This window comes from Ictalurus punctatus, chromosome 8 (genome assembly GCF_001660625.3).
Source record: "Ictalurus punctatus breed USDA103 chromosome 8, Coco_2.0, whole genome shotgun sequence".
In the NCBI taxonomy this organism is placed as follows: Eukaryota; Metazoa; Chordata; class Actinopteri; order Siluriformes; family Ictaluridae; genus Ictalurus; species Ictalurus punctatus.
In genome coordinates this window covers 8028920-8045332 of record NC_030423.2, presented here as the reverse complement: position 1 = coordinate 8045332, position 16413 = coordinate 8028920, and the positions used below count along the sequence as shown (strand labels likewise).

The 16413-nt window shown below is 38.4% G+C and overlaps 1 protein-coding gene across 1 annotated transcript in view; it reads right to left on the bottom strand.

Moving 5' to 3' along the window:
• The window catches only part of kdrl (kinase insert domain receptor like), a 44279-nt gene extending 35333 nt beyond the window's left edge, over positions 1–8946 (bottom strand). The window contains exons 1-3 of the mRNA XM_017474616.3: positions 8412–8946; positions 1800–1881; positions 487–683 (exon numbers count right to left, since the gene is read on the bottom strand). Of these exons, the coding sequence (XP_017330105.1) occupies positions 487–683; positions 1800–1881; positions 8412–8481 (349 nt within the window). The 5' untranslated portion in view covers positions 8482–8946. The remainder of the gene's footprint in view (positions 1–486; positions 684–1799; positions 1882–8411) is intronic.
• Positions 8947–16413: the final 7467 nt, after the last annotated feature.

Genomic DNA, 16413 nt, shown 5'->3' with positions numbered 1-16413 from the left:
TCATGTTTTTGTTTAAACCTCAAAGAAGTACACAAAGGAGTCCACACTTTACATATTTCAAAGCACTGGAGAAATTCCACAATGGGTATCACATAGTCACTTACAGACTGAAAAAATATCAGGAACTAATATTGTCCTAGGATCTTCTGGCCTTATTAATGCTGCAATTGTTGGACAATTTAGTTTTAAAGATGTGACTTTTTTGTTATAAAGACTTTTAACAAAATTTATAGCAAAAAAAAAACAGCATAAAATAGATCAAAAATCGCCAACATGGGAGAAAAAGATTAAACACATTTTCTTAAAAAGGACTGAATCCAATGATGTTGCTAATCCATGCTCACAACAATAAAAGTGAAGTTTCGGGGGGCTCTGAACAGTTTCTAATCCTAGAAATGATGATTATCCCAATTATATCTTCTTTAGTCTCAAGTGTATTCCAGGAAAAAGTTAAATGACCTACAGTATCTAAAACCAATAACTCACCTTTGACAAAGACATATGTTGAACTCTTGTGTTTTCTGGAATTGTTATGACTGCAAGTGTAGTATCCTGTGTCTGTGTACTTCAGGTTGTGTATCACCAGCTTGCTGCAGTTTGTAGTTAGCTCACACTGTTCAACTAGGACCCCTTCAGAGCTCAGTTTCCTACTGGCAAGCTTCCAATGCAGCTGCGTAGACCCCCTAATCCAAAAATCAATAATGACTATTAAGAATAACATATAGGTACAGCCACAGATGACACACCTGGCCTAATTCGCTGTTTCAAATGTAGACTAATCATAAGAGGATATTAAATGTGCTTGTATTATGAAAACCTAAATTTTCAATTCTGTACACAAATAGACATTTAACAGTTCTGTTCATTTCTTTTAATTGTCTTTCCCATCTATATATCTATATTTAATGATATAATGGCTTATTTTGACATTTCAAATTTCTAATGCATTTTGATACGTCTCACTTTCACATGGGAACGTGGCTTTACTTGTATGGCATGTAATAGCAACACATTTTTCAAACAAGATCACATTAAACAGATCCCAGAAGAGCATCAAACATACCATGTCTGACATACCAGTGGGTTTGCCTCCAGACAGAGAGGTTAAACAAATTTAGTCCCTCATAACGAGCCAGATAGAATGGACAAATCAGAGACATTAAGAGAACATGCCCTTGTAGGGAAGCATCACATTCCACAGGCCTGAGGGGGGGTTAGCATTCCTGACATGATTGCAACATGATGCAAGTCTCCATAAATATTCAATAAATATGCATGTTTTATTTCACACTACTTCCATCTTCCTGTTCCAATAAGATTGATTTTAACAAATGAGACCATATCGATTGGCTCATGGAGTTACTGAATGTGTAACACCCTAAGCAGAAATACGACTCTTATCTGTTTTAATTTAAGTGCTGATGGTAAATTACGCTGAGATTTAAGAGCATTAGAAGTAAGCAGAGTCAGAACAAATGTTTCTGGACTCATGCCAACTATCCTTCTTCTGAAGTGGGCCTGATTATTCATCTCCTCTGAAGCAATACAAGACACAAAAGTGATGTATTATCCTCCCAAACACAGATATAGTAAGTAAAATTTAGTCCAAAATGTCTCACAGTTTTTTCTGCGGGCAGGAAAATGAAAATTCTTTAGACATGACAGCACACAGATGTTTGTGTGCTACTACTACTACTACTACTACTACTACAGTAGTAATAGTAGTAATAGTACTAGTAGCAGCAACAGAAATAAGATTTGTAGCTTTGCAGGATGTGTCAGAGATGAGAATACACTACCTGCAGATGAGTATGAGGGATCCTCCAGCATGCTGCAGGTGTGTGTCTTTGGAAGGATGCAGCTGTGGGTCTAACACCATCCCTGCAGGAAGCACAACACAGCCAAGGCATTCAGTAACAGTATGCCTCTACTGCCAGCATTGTAATTACAATCAGTGTAGTTACTCAAATTACTGCATTTTTCACTTCAAATCAAGCCAGACCCAAATCTTCTGTTGGGGGTCACCTCTATCTGCACAAAACCAATAACGTCAATTAAATCACTCAGTCAGTTTACCTCGGAGAATCTTGTTTCCTGTTTCTTTTATAACCAGTTTAATGGAGCTTGTCCAGCCTTCTTTATATGCTAGTATTTTTATGTGTGGAAGATACAGAAATATTGTTAAACTGAAGAATTATATTTCGTGTGTGGTCAGTTAAAATTGCTGATGGGAGAATTGAGACACGCTGAGGATAGGAAGCACTGTCAGGCCCCCTCTTGTCCATTTTGACTCTGCTCCTCAAACAGCATTTGTTTATTGTGCTTTTTGTTCTGCAAAAGAGGCTTACTTTAATTGCACAATACAATGGATACAGTATGTAAAATTAGTCAGAAAAGGAAAACTGCAGAGTAACAAAAATGTCTTCAGTTCCTAATGAGGGTTACCATCAGTCACAATTTCTCTCTCTCTCTCTCTCTCTCTCTCTCTCTCTCTCTCTCTCGCGTGCGCTCTCTCGTTCTTTCTCCTATACACACACTCTCTTACTGCTTCCCTATTTCCCCTCTATTCAAAAAAGCTTCAGACTGAACCAATATGCATATAAACATGACGTTCAGCCACTGCACCCTACCATCGGTCTTGCACACCTGCAAACACACAACCACACAAAACCAATTAAATCTGTTCTGTGTATTGTGAAAGTAAGTATAAAAACACAGCTGCATTGGAAGAATGAACTTACCCACCAATGTTGCTACTTAATACGAACTTCCTCCCAGTCTGCTATAACATCATTGTTGTTTTATGCTCCAAGGTTAGTTAAAAGGAAGGGATATTACTTGTGTCCCCACCTCTCTCAGACGGATACTGCACCTCTACCGAAAACTCGTACTTTAAATACAGCTATATTACTGTAACTCGCTCAGCTAAAAAGTATCACTTTTCTTATTGCAAAGTATTTCAGTATTCCCCGGCCACTTTTAATTGTGAGGTTTTCCCTGTCTAATTAAATTGTAGGAGTATTTTGATAGTTTAGTACATCTTTACAGATGTCATGCCATTTCACAAGATAAAAAGCATGATAAAACCTGCCCTACATATCACATACATATCACTATGTGTCAGCAAAATCTGTGAAAAGAGTAAAACTAAAATAAAATAGTAACACTGCAGCTTGCATCAGTAAAAGGTTTCATTCCAATGTCAATACCCCATGGACATGTGGTCCATGTCACTTGTAATTTATTGCAGGATTTCCTATTAAAATCCTATGAAAAACATCCTCATTAAAAGTTAGAGTAGTGCATGAGGCTGTGGGTGAATAAAAGAGAAAGACCAGTAGCCAGAGTGTTGCTAATTGACTTTGGTCCCTGCATTTTGTGCCAGTAGCTTATGATTCTGGATCATTCCTTTTATATTGGTGTCAACCGGTAATTATGCACATGGGCAGTTACACACAAAACACACACATGCACACATTCCCTCTCCCATTAGTACATTCTCACAGATGTGGACCTGCATTCATATACTGGTGAGAAACACAGTACTTAAAGTCCACAAACTTTCATTGCTCATCCTCACAGCTGGTTTGTTCAGCAGGGCCTCCAGCAGTACTTAAAAAGCGTTCTTTCTTATAAATTTCCATCATATCTGTCTCTCTGCGCCCACGTGCCCCCTTCTTCCACCCCCACCTGCCCCTGACTCCTGCCCATTGTTGACCTCACAAGCAGCTTCGCCCCCTCTTCAACAGCTGGGGCCTGCATTCCTCAGAACAGTGTCTGAAAAATGTCAGAAATACAGTTTGCTGCGGTGCTTCAAGGGGCCTGGATCATGGTTCTCATAGAAGCTCATTAAAAGTATGTAACAGGCATGAATATATGTAATACTGTATAGTCTGGGTACATAAAGGATGCAGGATTTAGCAAACTTGCTTGGGCTCCAGTTCCAGTCATTAAACTGTCAGTGAAATGAGTTGAGAGTTGCTCAGGCAGCCCTTTCTCTGTGCTATGGATCCTTCTTCTTCTAAATTTCTTATTCATTTAATTCCAATATACTGTATCATGAGAACAGGAAAAAATTGATCCAATGTGTACATTTAAGAAATTATTCCCCAATGAAACATTAAAGGAAAACAAAACAGGAGACATCACTGACTTTATATATATATATATATATATATATATATATATATATATATATATATATATATATATATATATATATATACCAATTTGGAGTTCATTTGAGTGATCCAACAAACTAAAACCAGGTTAAGAACAAGTGACTTAGACCAATGGAGCTCTACCTCAGCAATGTATTGAGAGTACTACTTTTAAGTTTAGTCATGGATTGTCTGTGTGTGATGAGGAAATTTCACCTAACAGCCCTGAAATTGCTAGGCATAATGTGCGGAATTCCCTTCACTGCAGTTAATTCAGGACTCCCTGTTCTTCCTGTTCACTCACTGTGTGATGCAGTGTGCCCGTAAAGGCGTCTCAGAGGAGGCAATCATTTTGGAGCATGCACACCCACACAACAATAGAGAATCACAATTCCTGTAGCCTTGGCACGAGGTTCACTGACACTAAGAACAAAAGTGTTCAAATGCATACAGGCCTCATGAAAGAAAATAGGGTAAAAGACAAGCATTAATTGTTTGCCCTGGGATACTCCCCAGAGAATGACCACCCTTATTTTGTTTACTGCATATCCATTCTGCTCTTTTATCATTGTGTTTCAAGGGAATTAATATCCCTGAGGATATTCATTAGTACCTGATCTGCCAAAACAGGAGAATGTCTTAAATAGTGAGACTTGCTTTTCACAAGCATACAGTCATATTCCAGTTTGTCCTGCTTCCAAGCTGCTAGGTTAAGACAACATCAAAAAGACCAGACTTTTTATTAGCTTAAAGTTCAGTCCTCAGAGAACTGTCCAAATCTCTCCCATTCTTACAAAAATACAAGTAGTAGAACAACTGGCCAAATATACCGTCACAGTCAGGTTTTACAAGTAATACCACTCAAATAAGGTTATACTCTAGGGTATAACAAACAATACATACTATATCCTTCAAAAGTGGAATAGAATCCCATAAGCTCTCATAATATGCACTAAATCTCACAGGATTTGGTGTAGGACTGGTGAAGGACATTCACCCTGAAATTGCAATAAGAAAGTATGAAAATGTATTATAGCGGGCTCTGAAACTAATCTGTTTATTATATGGCATGAGGGAAACATCATCAGCCACATTTAGGCCAATTATAAAGCATGTGTGTAAGCTATTAACCATTTCACTGGTCCACTGCCTACCACAATAATTCCCACTCTGTCAAACACCGGAGGGATCAAGAGATAACCAACATTAACATTCACAGCCCCTGTGTTGGCACCTGCCTTTCAACTACAGAGAGACCCTGTAATGCATAGTGTGCTCACAAATTCCACTCCTCTATTGAAAGATGATTTGATTTTGCACATGGCTGACCTCTATCTACTGTATGCTTCTCAGCCTCCTGTATTAGTGCATCACAGATCTCCTCCACAGTGCACACAGAAAGCCTTCTGAGAGAAGAAACATGAGCTGACAAAACAAGAAATACTACATCTGTGATTGGGACACAGGGAAGCAGTTAGCATCTGTATTTCATTTCAGTAACATTTACTTCAAGTAAGGTCTGTCTCTCATATTAGTCAAATATTAAAAGTGGTGACTCAACTTATCCATCTCTAGTATCTGCACTTGTTCTGCTTGGGCTCTCATGCAGCAATGGTATTTTAGTAACAAATCCTAGCAGCAAAACATAATGAGGCTGTTGTGAAATTTATCTGCCTTTGAATATGGTGAATGACAGGATAAAGTACAGCATTACATTAATTGTAAAATGTTTAAAATAGTTTATGATGTTCCTTGCCAATAATCTCAATTTGACCTATGACATTTTGCACCAGTCGAGTAAAGTGCTTGTTATGATGCCTGATTTTAAAAGTATAAAATAAAAATATACATTTAACGTTGGTAAAGACCATACCTGTGCACTGTAACAGAATTAACGAGTAGTTCTGTTTATGGCAGATATTATGATTATAACTACGTTATAACTAACCTATGCTGAGTGGTGCAATTTAAAAAAAATTCGGTAACCCTGAACATAGTGGCCGTTTAAAATTCAAACTACACTTTAATAGGGCTTACTTTCTTCTGGTGCAACCGTCTTCTAGACGTGTTAAAACATTTCTATGAGAGACTGTATTGCCTCAGTGGTTGGAGAGTACTTCAAAATTGGAAGTCAAATTTCACCCTCATGTATGAAAAAAATCAATTTGAAATGGTCCCTGGACAATATCTACACCAATTAAGCATATTTTACTACTGTCCCAGTGCTAAATTACTAAATGTTTAATAGGAAAGGCCAAAGTCAGATTTTGTCTTATTCTCAGAGCTTAATGAGCAATCAGGGTGATGAATAATCCACAAAGAATTCTGTTCCTCCACTGACTAATTTACAGTAAATACCAGTTCAGAAAGAACACTGACTAATGTTCAATTGCTATAACCATTCTAGGAACTATGTAACTATTTCAGGAAAGTACATTCCACATTTTAGCTGATCACAAAAATAAAAGCAATTATTTTAAATATTTCAAAAATTTGAACGTAGGCTTTTGATCCACTATAACCCTGATCAGGATAATGTGGCTAGTAAGCGTGAAAGAGAGAAAGAATTAATTATTTAAGTACACATTTCTGTAATGAGCATATTATTTCAATAGTTGGATTATGTTCATGAAATAAATCTGTACTGAGCTAGTCCGTTGAATTTAAAGGCCTGAAAAAAGTTTGATAACCCCCTAATGTATTCAACAGTCAATCAGTAGGAAATCAATAGCTGTACCAGAAACACAACACAAAGCCATCAGATTTGCCTCATCAAAGAATACTGCTAAGACTCACAGATATCTTTGCATCTACTAATCCTTTCAATTGTTCAAAAATCTATCAGCTCACTATTTTGTAAAACAGTGCATTGATTGCTCCCTCCATATGCAGTACAACCACAAGACCGCTATACCTATTTACTGAAATCCATGAGAACATTTCACAGAGCAGAACCTTGGTGCTTGGTTAAATTTATTTTGCTAAGAAATCTTGATTTGTCAAATATTCCATGCACTTTTTTAATACTTGCTTTAAATACTCTCTTATTTCTTAAACAATCACCTTCACTACACACCTTTTTTGATTACATATTTAGTATAAACAATGCATTTTAGGCCTTCAGAAAACAATGGCATACATTTTCATACCGAGTGAATATATGAGTTGTATTTACAGCTAACTGGGCATGCAAGATGCTTGGGGAAGGAATCTTTATTCGGGCAGTGTGTCACGTTTCCCTGACCTCGGTAGGCCAGAACAATTCCAGGGCGCCTCCTGGCTCTCCATCCACTTCCTCCATGTGTGTTTCCCACGCTCGGCATGTGGACAGCGAAGGAAATCTACATGGAAACCTTGTAGACAAAGCATGAAGACCAAAATGGCTACAGGTGGGAGGAGTGGTATTTCCTCTCTTTAGATCAAAGCAGGAGTCTCTATTTGTTTGGATACTAAGAGGAAGATGTGTATCTGCAGCATCTTAAGCAACATCCACCCTTTATATTCATATTTATTTATGGTCTGAGAGAGCCGGACAGTCAATGGATCTTTCTCCTGTAAACAGAAATTCTGTTCCCACACTGGAAATTCCACTCAGTTCTACTGTTTTGGGTTCAACTTCATAGTGAAAACAAAAAAATGACAAATGAATCCAGGGCCAGTGTATGCAAGGTGCGGACTACTTTTTCAAGTTGGGAATCACTGTCCGTTGTTTAAGGCTACTTTCTGATATTGACCAACCACATTTGCAGGAAGGACAAATCAGCATGTTTTTTTGTTTGTTTGTTTGTTTGTTTTGACTACTAACCAATTGATCACCCACAATCACTTACATAAAAACCAGCAAAAGCAAACTAGAGCTTCAATAAAGACTTGAACAGTCAGCTTGATGATTTCCTCAAAGCTGAGCAGGTACACAGCGTCATTGAAGCTCAGAATCAGTGCATCGCTGGGACTAAACTCCCTCCTGTGCATTAACATGGAACTGCATTACCTGCACGAGCGCATCCAAACATCTATAAAGTCACACAGGTGCCAAAGAGGAGAAATGGACTTGATGCGCTTCATGGACTGGTATAGCAACTGTTTATTCATAGTATTAATGAACACTTAAGATTTCTTTCAAAGTGTGACCACCAGTCTACCACAACGCCAACATCTCTGATGTTTTCAGTACCCTGAAGGAGCAAGTCATCAATTCGAAACACAGATAGGATAAATGCGAGATGGTTGATTTAAAAGATGACTACTTACCATTTGCTGGAGTCAAGCAGTGAAAAAGCACGAGTATGAAAGCCGCGCTTTCTCTCGGAGTCATATTCATTCAGTGTGTTCAGAGAAGGTGTCGGTTCTCTACAGTATCACTCACTCCAAGTGACTCGTGAAGCAGCTTAAACTCCGTATAACAGCGTGCGCCCTTCCGTCCAGTTGAGAAAAAAACACTTAATGTTATTGTTCAATAGAGATCCCTTTGACAAGAACACACTTGCATACAGTTCAGAGTATCAGATCCGGCGAGGTAAGTCCCATATAATGGAAACAAGCGTCCCGAACTCCAGTGAAGAGCAGTCTCGCGCGCAGGTGCGAGTGTTGTGAGTGTTTTCCCTTAAAATGGTCTGGATAAAATTTGGGAAACAATATACTGAAGCTTCCAATAGAATAGCCTCACAAGTCCCAGGATTAAAGATGAATATCAAGATAAATTATTCGAATTTAAATGAATTGAAGTCTTGAAAGCGCGTGAAACTCATGTCTGAGGCAGTGCTCTCTCAGCTGCTTTGGGCGCGCGCGCGCGCAGACTTTATAGGAAACACGACGCAACGTCACAGTCCAGTGAACACGCAGCGCGCGCTGCTGCATCTGTGGCCAAACTTACCTCAGCTTCATATATTGAGTCTATTTAAACATGTTTTGTGGCTGCCACATAAATACGCTTACTCTTATGCAGGCAGTAACATAAACTATGTTATTTAAGCCAAGGCTAATGATGTCCCCAAAATATTTTTTTTTTTTTTTTAAAGTGGAACCAAATATTGTCTTATGAAACATAAACCATTTTCTTCCTTTGTTATTCAAATTGTCAGTCTTGATCCCCAAATCGTTATCTCATTATATTCTTCTCATTTGGTCAGATAGCTAATTAAATGACATTTTAAATAAATAAATAAATAAATACAATATTTTTTTTTAAAATCGTTCTGTCTGTGTGCTTTTCTTACTATATTACCTCCCCAACAGAGTTTTTATACTGATAGTGTTCTTGGTCTGTGAGCTAGTGAACCAATATCAGGATGTATTTATGGACAGAGACTTCAAAGCACTTCTATAAGATGCCCTGCATACGGGAGTGTGCCAAATACATAAAGTACATAAATGTATATAAACGTCTTAGCCGCCACTGTTGTACAAATGAAACTGTGATCTATTCTGTACACTCATCCTGTAACAGTTACACTATCTCCACATAGTAGCTAAAATGCTATCAAACCAAATACATAAGACAAACAAGTCCTGGGTTTATTTTTAACTATTTAAAAACAAAACAAAACAGGACACACATCTAAATTATATCAACACAAATAATCAATGGTAATCTCTGACCCTCTTCCCCATGGTGTCTGTAAGATCAATACACTGTTCACCTAGATGCTAGAAATAACACACTTCATGCCGAGACATCTCATGCAATCCTTTGTTTTCGGAAGCTTAGGACGGATGCTTTGTTTCTGAGTGGACAAATCTGTTAGCAATGTGCTACGAGTGATACACAGCTTGTTTGTTTGTTTTTTTTCAACACTGTGTGGCAAAGAAGATGATATAAAGCCTGAAACCATGGGAGGCATACCTATTTGTACTACCCATATCTTCCAGTTACATATAGTAATCTATACAAAAATAAACACACACACACACACACACACACACACACACACTCACACACACACACACACACACACTGTGTGTGTGTGTGTGTGTGTGTGTGTGTGTGTTTTAGAAGCAGAGATCATAAATGGGACATTTTAACTATACTGACCGTAACACATTGGTTACATTTTTTAAATTGCCAGTTTGGCTATTTACTGTTTACTAAAAGAGACTTTCAAAATAAAGCAATTGATATAGAGTGGTATAAATGATAAATGTAAGGATTTTTCAAAAGTATCTTTTGATTCATAAGGGCATTTAAAGGTGCAACACAAGATTTGGACCAAATAAACAAATACTGTACAGCTGTGGGATTGCACATAAGGATTATATCATATAACACGTATTTAAATAAAACTGAAAGCACTTGTGTTTGTTATTCCACATCACTTAACTAACAATAACCACTAACAACATAGTTGATTTTACATCCTTAACACCAAAACACACATAGAGATGAAGAAGAATTTTTTTTTTCTTTTGCAAGTGAGTCTTTAAAGATGTGAACCATCGGCCAGAAGGGCAGCTAGATAAGATTTGAGCTGGAACAATTGCTGGAAGTTCAGATATGAGATGACTGGGCTTTTAAGACATTTCTTTTTTAACCTAACGTGCAGAACACAATACTAAGTTTTAAACAGTTGTATGTATTCAGCTTGAGCTCTTTCCTTCAATTCAGCAATAACCTCATGTTATAACAACAGCATCTGCTGTAAGATATAGCAACCTAAATATACAATTATTTAAATGTAATAGCTTAACACTGGCTCAAATGTATAGAAACTGGCTTGCATTCTTTTGCTAATCTGTTATTACTAAACTGTAATATCAATAATTACAAAAGTTATTCAGTAAGAACCATGCTTGGTTACTGATGCTAATTATAGTTACAAATTTTTTTTTTCTGTCACTTAAGTCTTTTTCGCTTAACATCAGTTTCAGCATGGAAATGTAGCTTAACCATTTGTTATAGAAATGCAGTACTCAATCAAGCTTAAGTATTTTTTTTTCACTAAATCAAAATAGGCTTAATATTAAATATATTGGCTGCAACTAAAACTTGTCAGACTTCACTTTTTATATAGTCTGTGTTTAGGTAGGATACATTTAGCATTTTAATTCATATAGAACAGCAGAGAGATGCCAGAGTGCACACTGCATTGTATATAATAAACAAACAAAAACAAAAAGTGTGGCAGTGGTTGCTCAGTGGTTAAAGGCTCTGGGTTACTGATTAGAGGGTCAGGACTAAAAGCCCCAGCACTACCAAGCTACCACTGTTGGGCCCTTGGGCAAGGCCCTTAACCCTCGATTGCTCAGTCGTATAAATGAGAGCATAAATAAGTCGCTCTGGATAAGGGCGTCTGCCAAATGCCATAAATGTAATGTAACGTAAAAACCGTGGTTCTCACACTCTGGTATTCCATTTTTGTATTTTGTATGAGATGCCATCTTGTGGTCAGAAAGCAGCACTGCACCTTCTTTCGGTGCGCGTCAGAGGTTACTGTAAAAAATAAAATCCCACTTGTCCACCAGCCTGCATTGGTGTTTTTGAAAACCTGTATACTTTTATAAACCATTAAAGGGCAGCAGAGTGGTGTAGCGAGTAGTTGTGGGAGTTTCCTCCCAAAACCGTGCCAGTAAGTGGACTGGAATCTAAACCTTCCCTAGGTGTGAACTGTGAATGAGTGTGAATGGCACCCTTCAATGGACTGGTCTCCCATCCAGGGTGTATTTCCGCCCAATGTCCCCGAGACAGGCTCCAAATTCATCATGCTTACTGAAAATGAATCAACAAATAAATTGTAAAATTTGTATGTACATCAGCAGTCAACCATTTGAATACACCAGCTCACAGAAGGGTTCTTTTTTACTAGAATACAGTAATGAAGGCTTTAACACCAGAGGCATAGGTACAGCATTGGATTTTAGGTTTGAATCCCACTGAAATATTTTCCAGATTCCAGTGCTTATTCTTGGATGGTTAACAATGCAGCTAATATATACCTTTGTAGCACTACTGCCTCACAGCTCCAGGGTCCCAGGTTCAATCTTGACCTCAGATTACCGTCTGTGTGGAGTGTCCATGCATGTTCTCCCTGTGTCCCCATGGATTTCTTCCAAGTTCTCTGGTTTCCTCCCACCTTCCAAGCATCTCAGAACACACAATGCATCAAACCTTGAGGTGGATGAACTACAACAGAAGAAGACCACATCAGGTTCCACTACTGTCAGCCAAGAACAAGAATCTGAGGATATATACATATATATACACACACACGCACACACACACACACACACACACACACACACACACACACACACACACACACACAGTATCTCACAAAAGTGAGTACACCCCTCACATTTTTGTAAATATTTGATTATATCTTTTCATGTGACAACACTGATCAAATGACACTTTACTACAATGTAAAGTAGTGAGTGTACAGCTTGTATAACAGTGTAAATTTTCTGTCCCCTCAAAATAACTCAACACACAGCCATTAATGTCTAAACCACTGGCAACAAAAGCGAGTACATCCCTAAGTGAAAATGTAGAAATTGGGCCCAAAGTGTCAATATTTTGAGTGGCCACAATTATTTTCCAGCACTGCCTTAACCCTCTTGGGCATGGAGTTCACCAGAGCTTCACTGGATGCCACTGGAGTCCTCTTCCACTCCTCCATGACGACATCACAGAGCTGGTGGTTGTTAGAGACCTTGTGCTCCTCTACCTTCCATTTGAGGATGCCCCACAGATGCTCAATAGGTTTTAGGTCTGGAGACATGTTTGGCCAGTCAATCACATTCACCCTCAGCTTCTTTAGCAAGGCAGTGGTCATCTTGGAGGTGTGTTTGGGGTCGTTATCATGCTGGAATACCGCCCTGCGGCCCAGTCTCTGAAGGGAGGGGATCACTGTCTGCTTCAGTATGTCACAGTACATGTTGCCATTCAATGCCGTTCCCGCAATGAACTGTAGCTCCCCAGTGCCATCTGCACTCATGCAGCTCCAGACCATGACACTCCCACCACCATGCTTGACTGTAGGCAAGACACACTTGTCTTTGTACTCCTCACCTGGTTGCGGCCACACACGCTTGACACCATCTGAACCACATAAGTTGACGTGGACCATACATAAGTTCATCAGACCAAATTGCATGGTTCCAGTAATCCATGTCCTTAGTCTGCTTGTCTTCAGCAAATTGTTTGCGGGCTTTCTTGTGCATCATCTTTAGAAAAGGCTTCCTTCTGGGACAACGGCCATGCAGACAAATTTGATGCAGTGGTCTGAGCACTGACAGGCTGACCCCCAACCCCTTCAACCTCTGCAGCAATGCTGGCAGCACTCATACGTCTATTTCCCAAAGACAACCTCTGGATATGACGCTGAGCACGTGCACTCAACTTCTTTGGTCGACCATGGCGAGGCCTGTTCTGAGTGGAACCTGTACTGTTAAACCATTGTATGGTCTTGGCCACCGTGCTGCAGCTCAGTGCCAGGCCATCTTTATGTAGAGCAACAATTCTTTTTTTCAGATCCTCAGCGAGTGACCAGTATGAGGGAGTGTGAGAGCGATGACACCAAATTTAACACACCTGCTTGCCATTCACATCTCAGACCTTGCAACACTTGTAACAAGTCACATGACACCGGGGAGGGAAAATGGCTAATTGGGCCCAATTTGGACATTTTCACTTAGGGGTGTACTCACTTTTGTTGCCAGCGGTTTAGACATTAATGGCTGTATGTTGAGTTATTTTGAGGGGACAGCAAATTTACACTGTTACACAAGCTGTACACTCACTACTTTACATTGTAGCAAAGTGTCATTTCTTCAGTGTTGTCACATGATAAGATATAATCAAATATTTACAAAAATGTGAGGGGTGTACTCACTTTTGTGAGATACTGTATATATATGTACACACAGTGCGCTCCACAATCTAAGAAATAAAGCCATAATATAACAGAAAACACACAGGCAGCACTTTACCCGAACTTTGTCCTGTAATTAAAAAAATGGAAATTTCTGTTAATTTATGGTTTACCTGCAGTAAATAAAAAAGATAATTTTTGTTCAACTTTTCTGCTAGTTAACGGTGTACCTACAGTGATAATAACTCTTGTTTAAAAAATTCAAACAAATCTTCTGCAATAAAAACAGATTTTTTATTAACTTATAGATCTTTCACAATTCTGTAAAAATACTAAACTAAGAACAAAAACATATGTCTCAAAGGGAAACATTTATCTGTAAAGTGTTCCATGTTTGCTAATTCCTTACAGTCTCTCTTAACATTACAAACAAACAAACAAACAAACAAATTACATCAACTGATTAAATTATTGGAAAATTTGCAGTTTTTACAGATGGGCAGGGATGGGGGGATTTGCTTCTTTTCGGCAGGTAAGATGAACGCTGTAAACAAAAGAGAAAAATATATTACTGCTTATCACTGGCACAACAATTATAAGAGACAATTAGAAAGTGTCAAAAAAAGAAAGAGTCTAAAAGAAACGTACCACTTGTAAAATAAACGTGCAGTAAATGTCTTGAGCCACCAGACTGATTTCAATGGTTGTTTAAAAAAGTATTAGAATTAATAAATACTACCAGAGAAAGAGAGAGAAAAAAAAGAGGGAGAGCGAGGAACAGAGAAGGAAAGAGACTGTCAGAGAGGGAAAGACAAAGATGGAGAAAAAGAGAGACAAAGAAAGACAGGTCGAGGTCTGAAGAGATGGAAAGAGCAAGAGAAGGAGATACCCAAAAGAGGAGAAATAGATTTTGAGAGACAGATAGAGAAAGAGACGGAGAGATAAAGACAAGGAAAGAGAGAGAAAGATAGGTAGAGACAGAGAGAACCAAGTGATGATAAAAACCAAGGCAAGCAAGAGAGAAGAAACAACAAAAATCAACAAAACATAAACTTCTATAACATCAAGTTTAATTGCAAGTTTTATACTAAATTAAACTTAAAAATATGAGAACAAAGTGGGCAAATTTTAAGTCAAATCTGAGAAACCAGTAAACTAAAATCAGTAGACAAAATGGTTGAAGACGCTAGCTACCTAGCAAGCTAACTGGCAACAGCACCAATTGTCAACTGTCAGTTACCAACTGCCAACTGCCATGCAATCTCAGACCTAAACCAGGACAAAACTACTAAAAAGGACAGCAAAAAGAGAAGGGAAGCAAAAACAAAGATAAGAAAATGAAAGAAACAAGAATAAAAAAGGATTACCTACAGAACATTCCTAAGAGGTATCAATATTTATATTTAAAGAAAAACTTGACTTCTAATACATCCATGTAAAAAAAAAAAAAAAAAAAAAAAAAAAAAAAAAAAAAACACACATAGCTAAACAGCTTAGCTCTGTATATAAACAAAGTGGAGAACATAGCAGTGTTTTTTTTTTTTCTCAACCTGAAAAATGGACCCAAAATAACAACAACCAGATGGATCGAGTCTAGAAAGTCTGGTGATCCATTACCCAGAGGATATGACCAGTGAAGCAGGGGGGAAAAAATACTGAAACAAGCTGCTCAGAAATCACCCTGAGACACCAGAGTAGACAAGGCAAGGTGAAAGACCAGTAATGACAGACGATTACGCTGCCATACTTACATGGCAGTAAAACAAAGAACAATGTTACACTAACATTATACTTGAAATACAGTTGTTTGTCAGAGATGCAAGGAGATAGATCTGGTTAGAGAGACAGGGAGAGAGGTAGCTGGGGTCAGAGAGAGACAAGGACACAGAGAGATATACAGGGAGAGAAAAAGAGAAAACTTGTTGACTTGCAGTACACGAGGGTGGTTTGAGCATGGACCGGCCAGACGCTACTTCAGTGGCTCTAAAACAAAGAACAAAAATTACTACTAATACAGACTAAAATTACACTGTGGTTGTTTTTTTTGTGTGTGTCAAAGATGCAAGGAGAGAGAGAGAGAGAGAGAGAGAGAGAGAGAGAGAGAGAGAGAGAGAGATTTCTGTATCAAGGGATAGGGAGAGAACAGACAGGGACAGAGAAAGAAATGGAGATAACTTGCAACTTGTAGAGCATGGGGATGCCTTTATGATTGACTGAGCAGATGCTAGTTTTATGGCTGTAAAATAAAGGAACATATTTTTTCTAATGCACACTAACATTACACTTGAAATGTTAAGAGAGATAGAGAAGGATAGGGTGAGAAAGAGATAGACAGGGACAAAGATGACTTACAATTCGTAGACTAGGAGAGCACATGGATGGCTTGAATATAGACCACTGTGTTTCACTGGAGGTGGAGCCCTCTAAATCTCTAGTTATCATCTTGG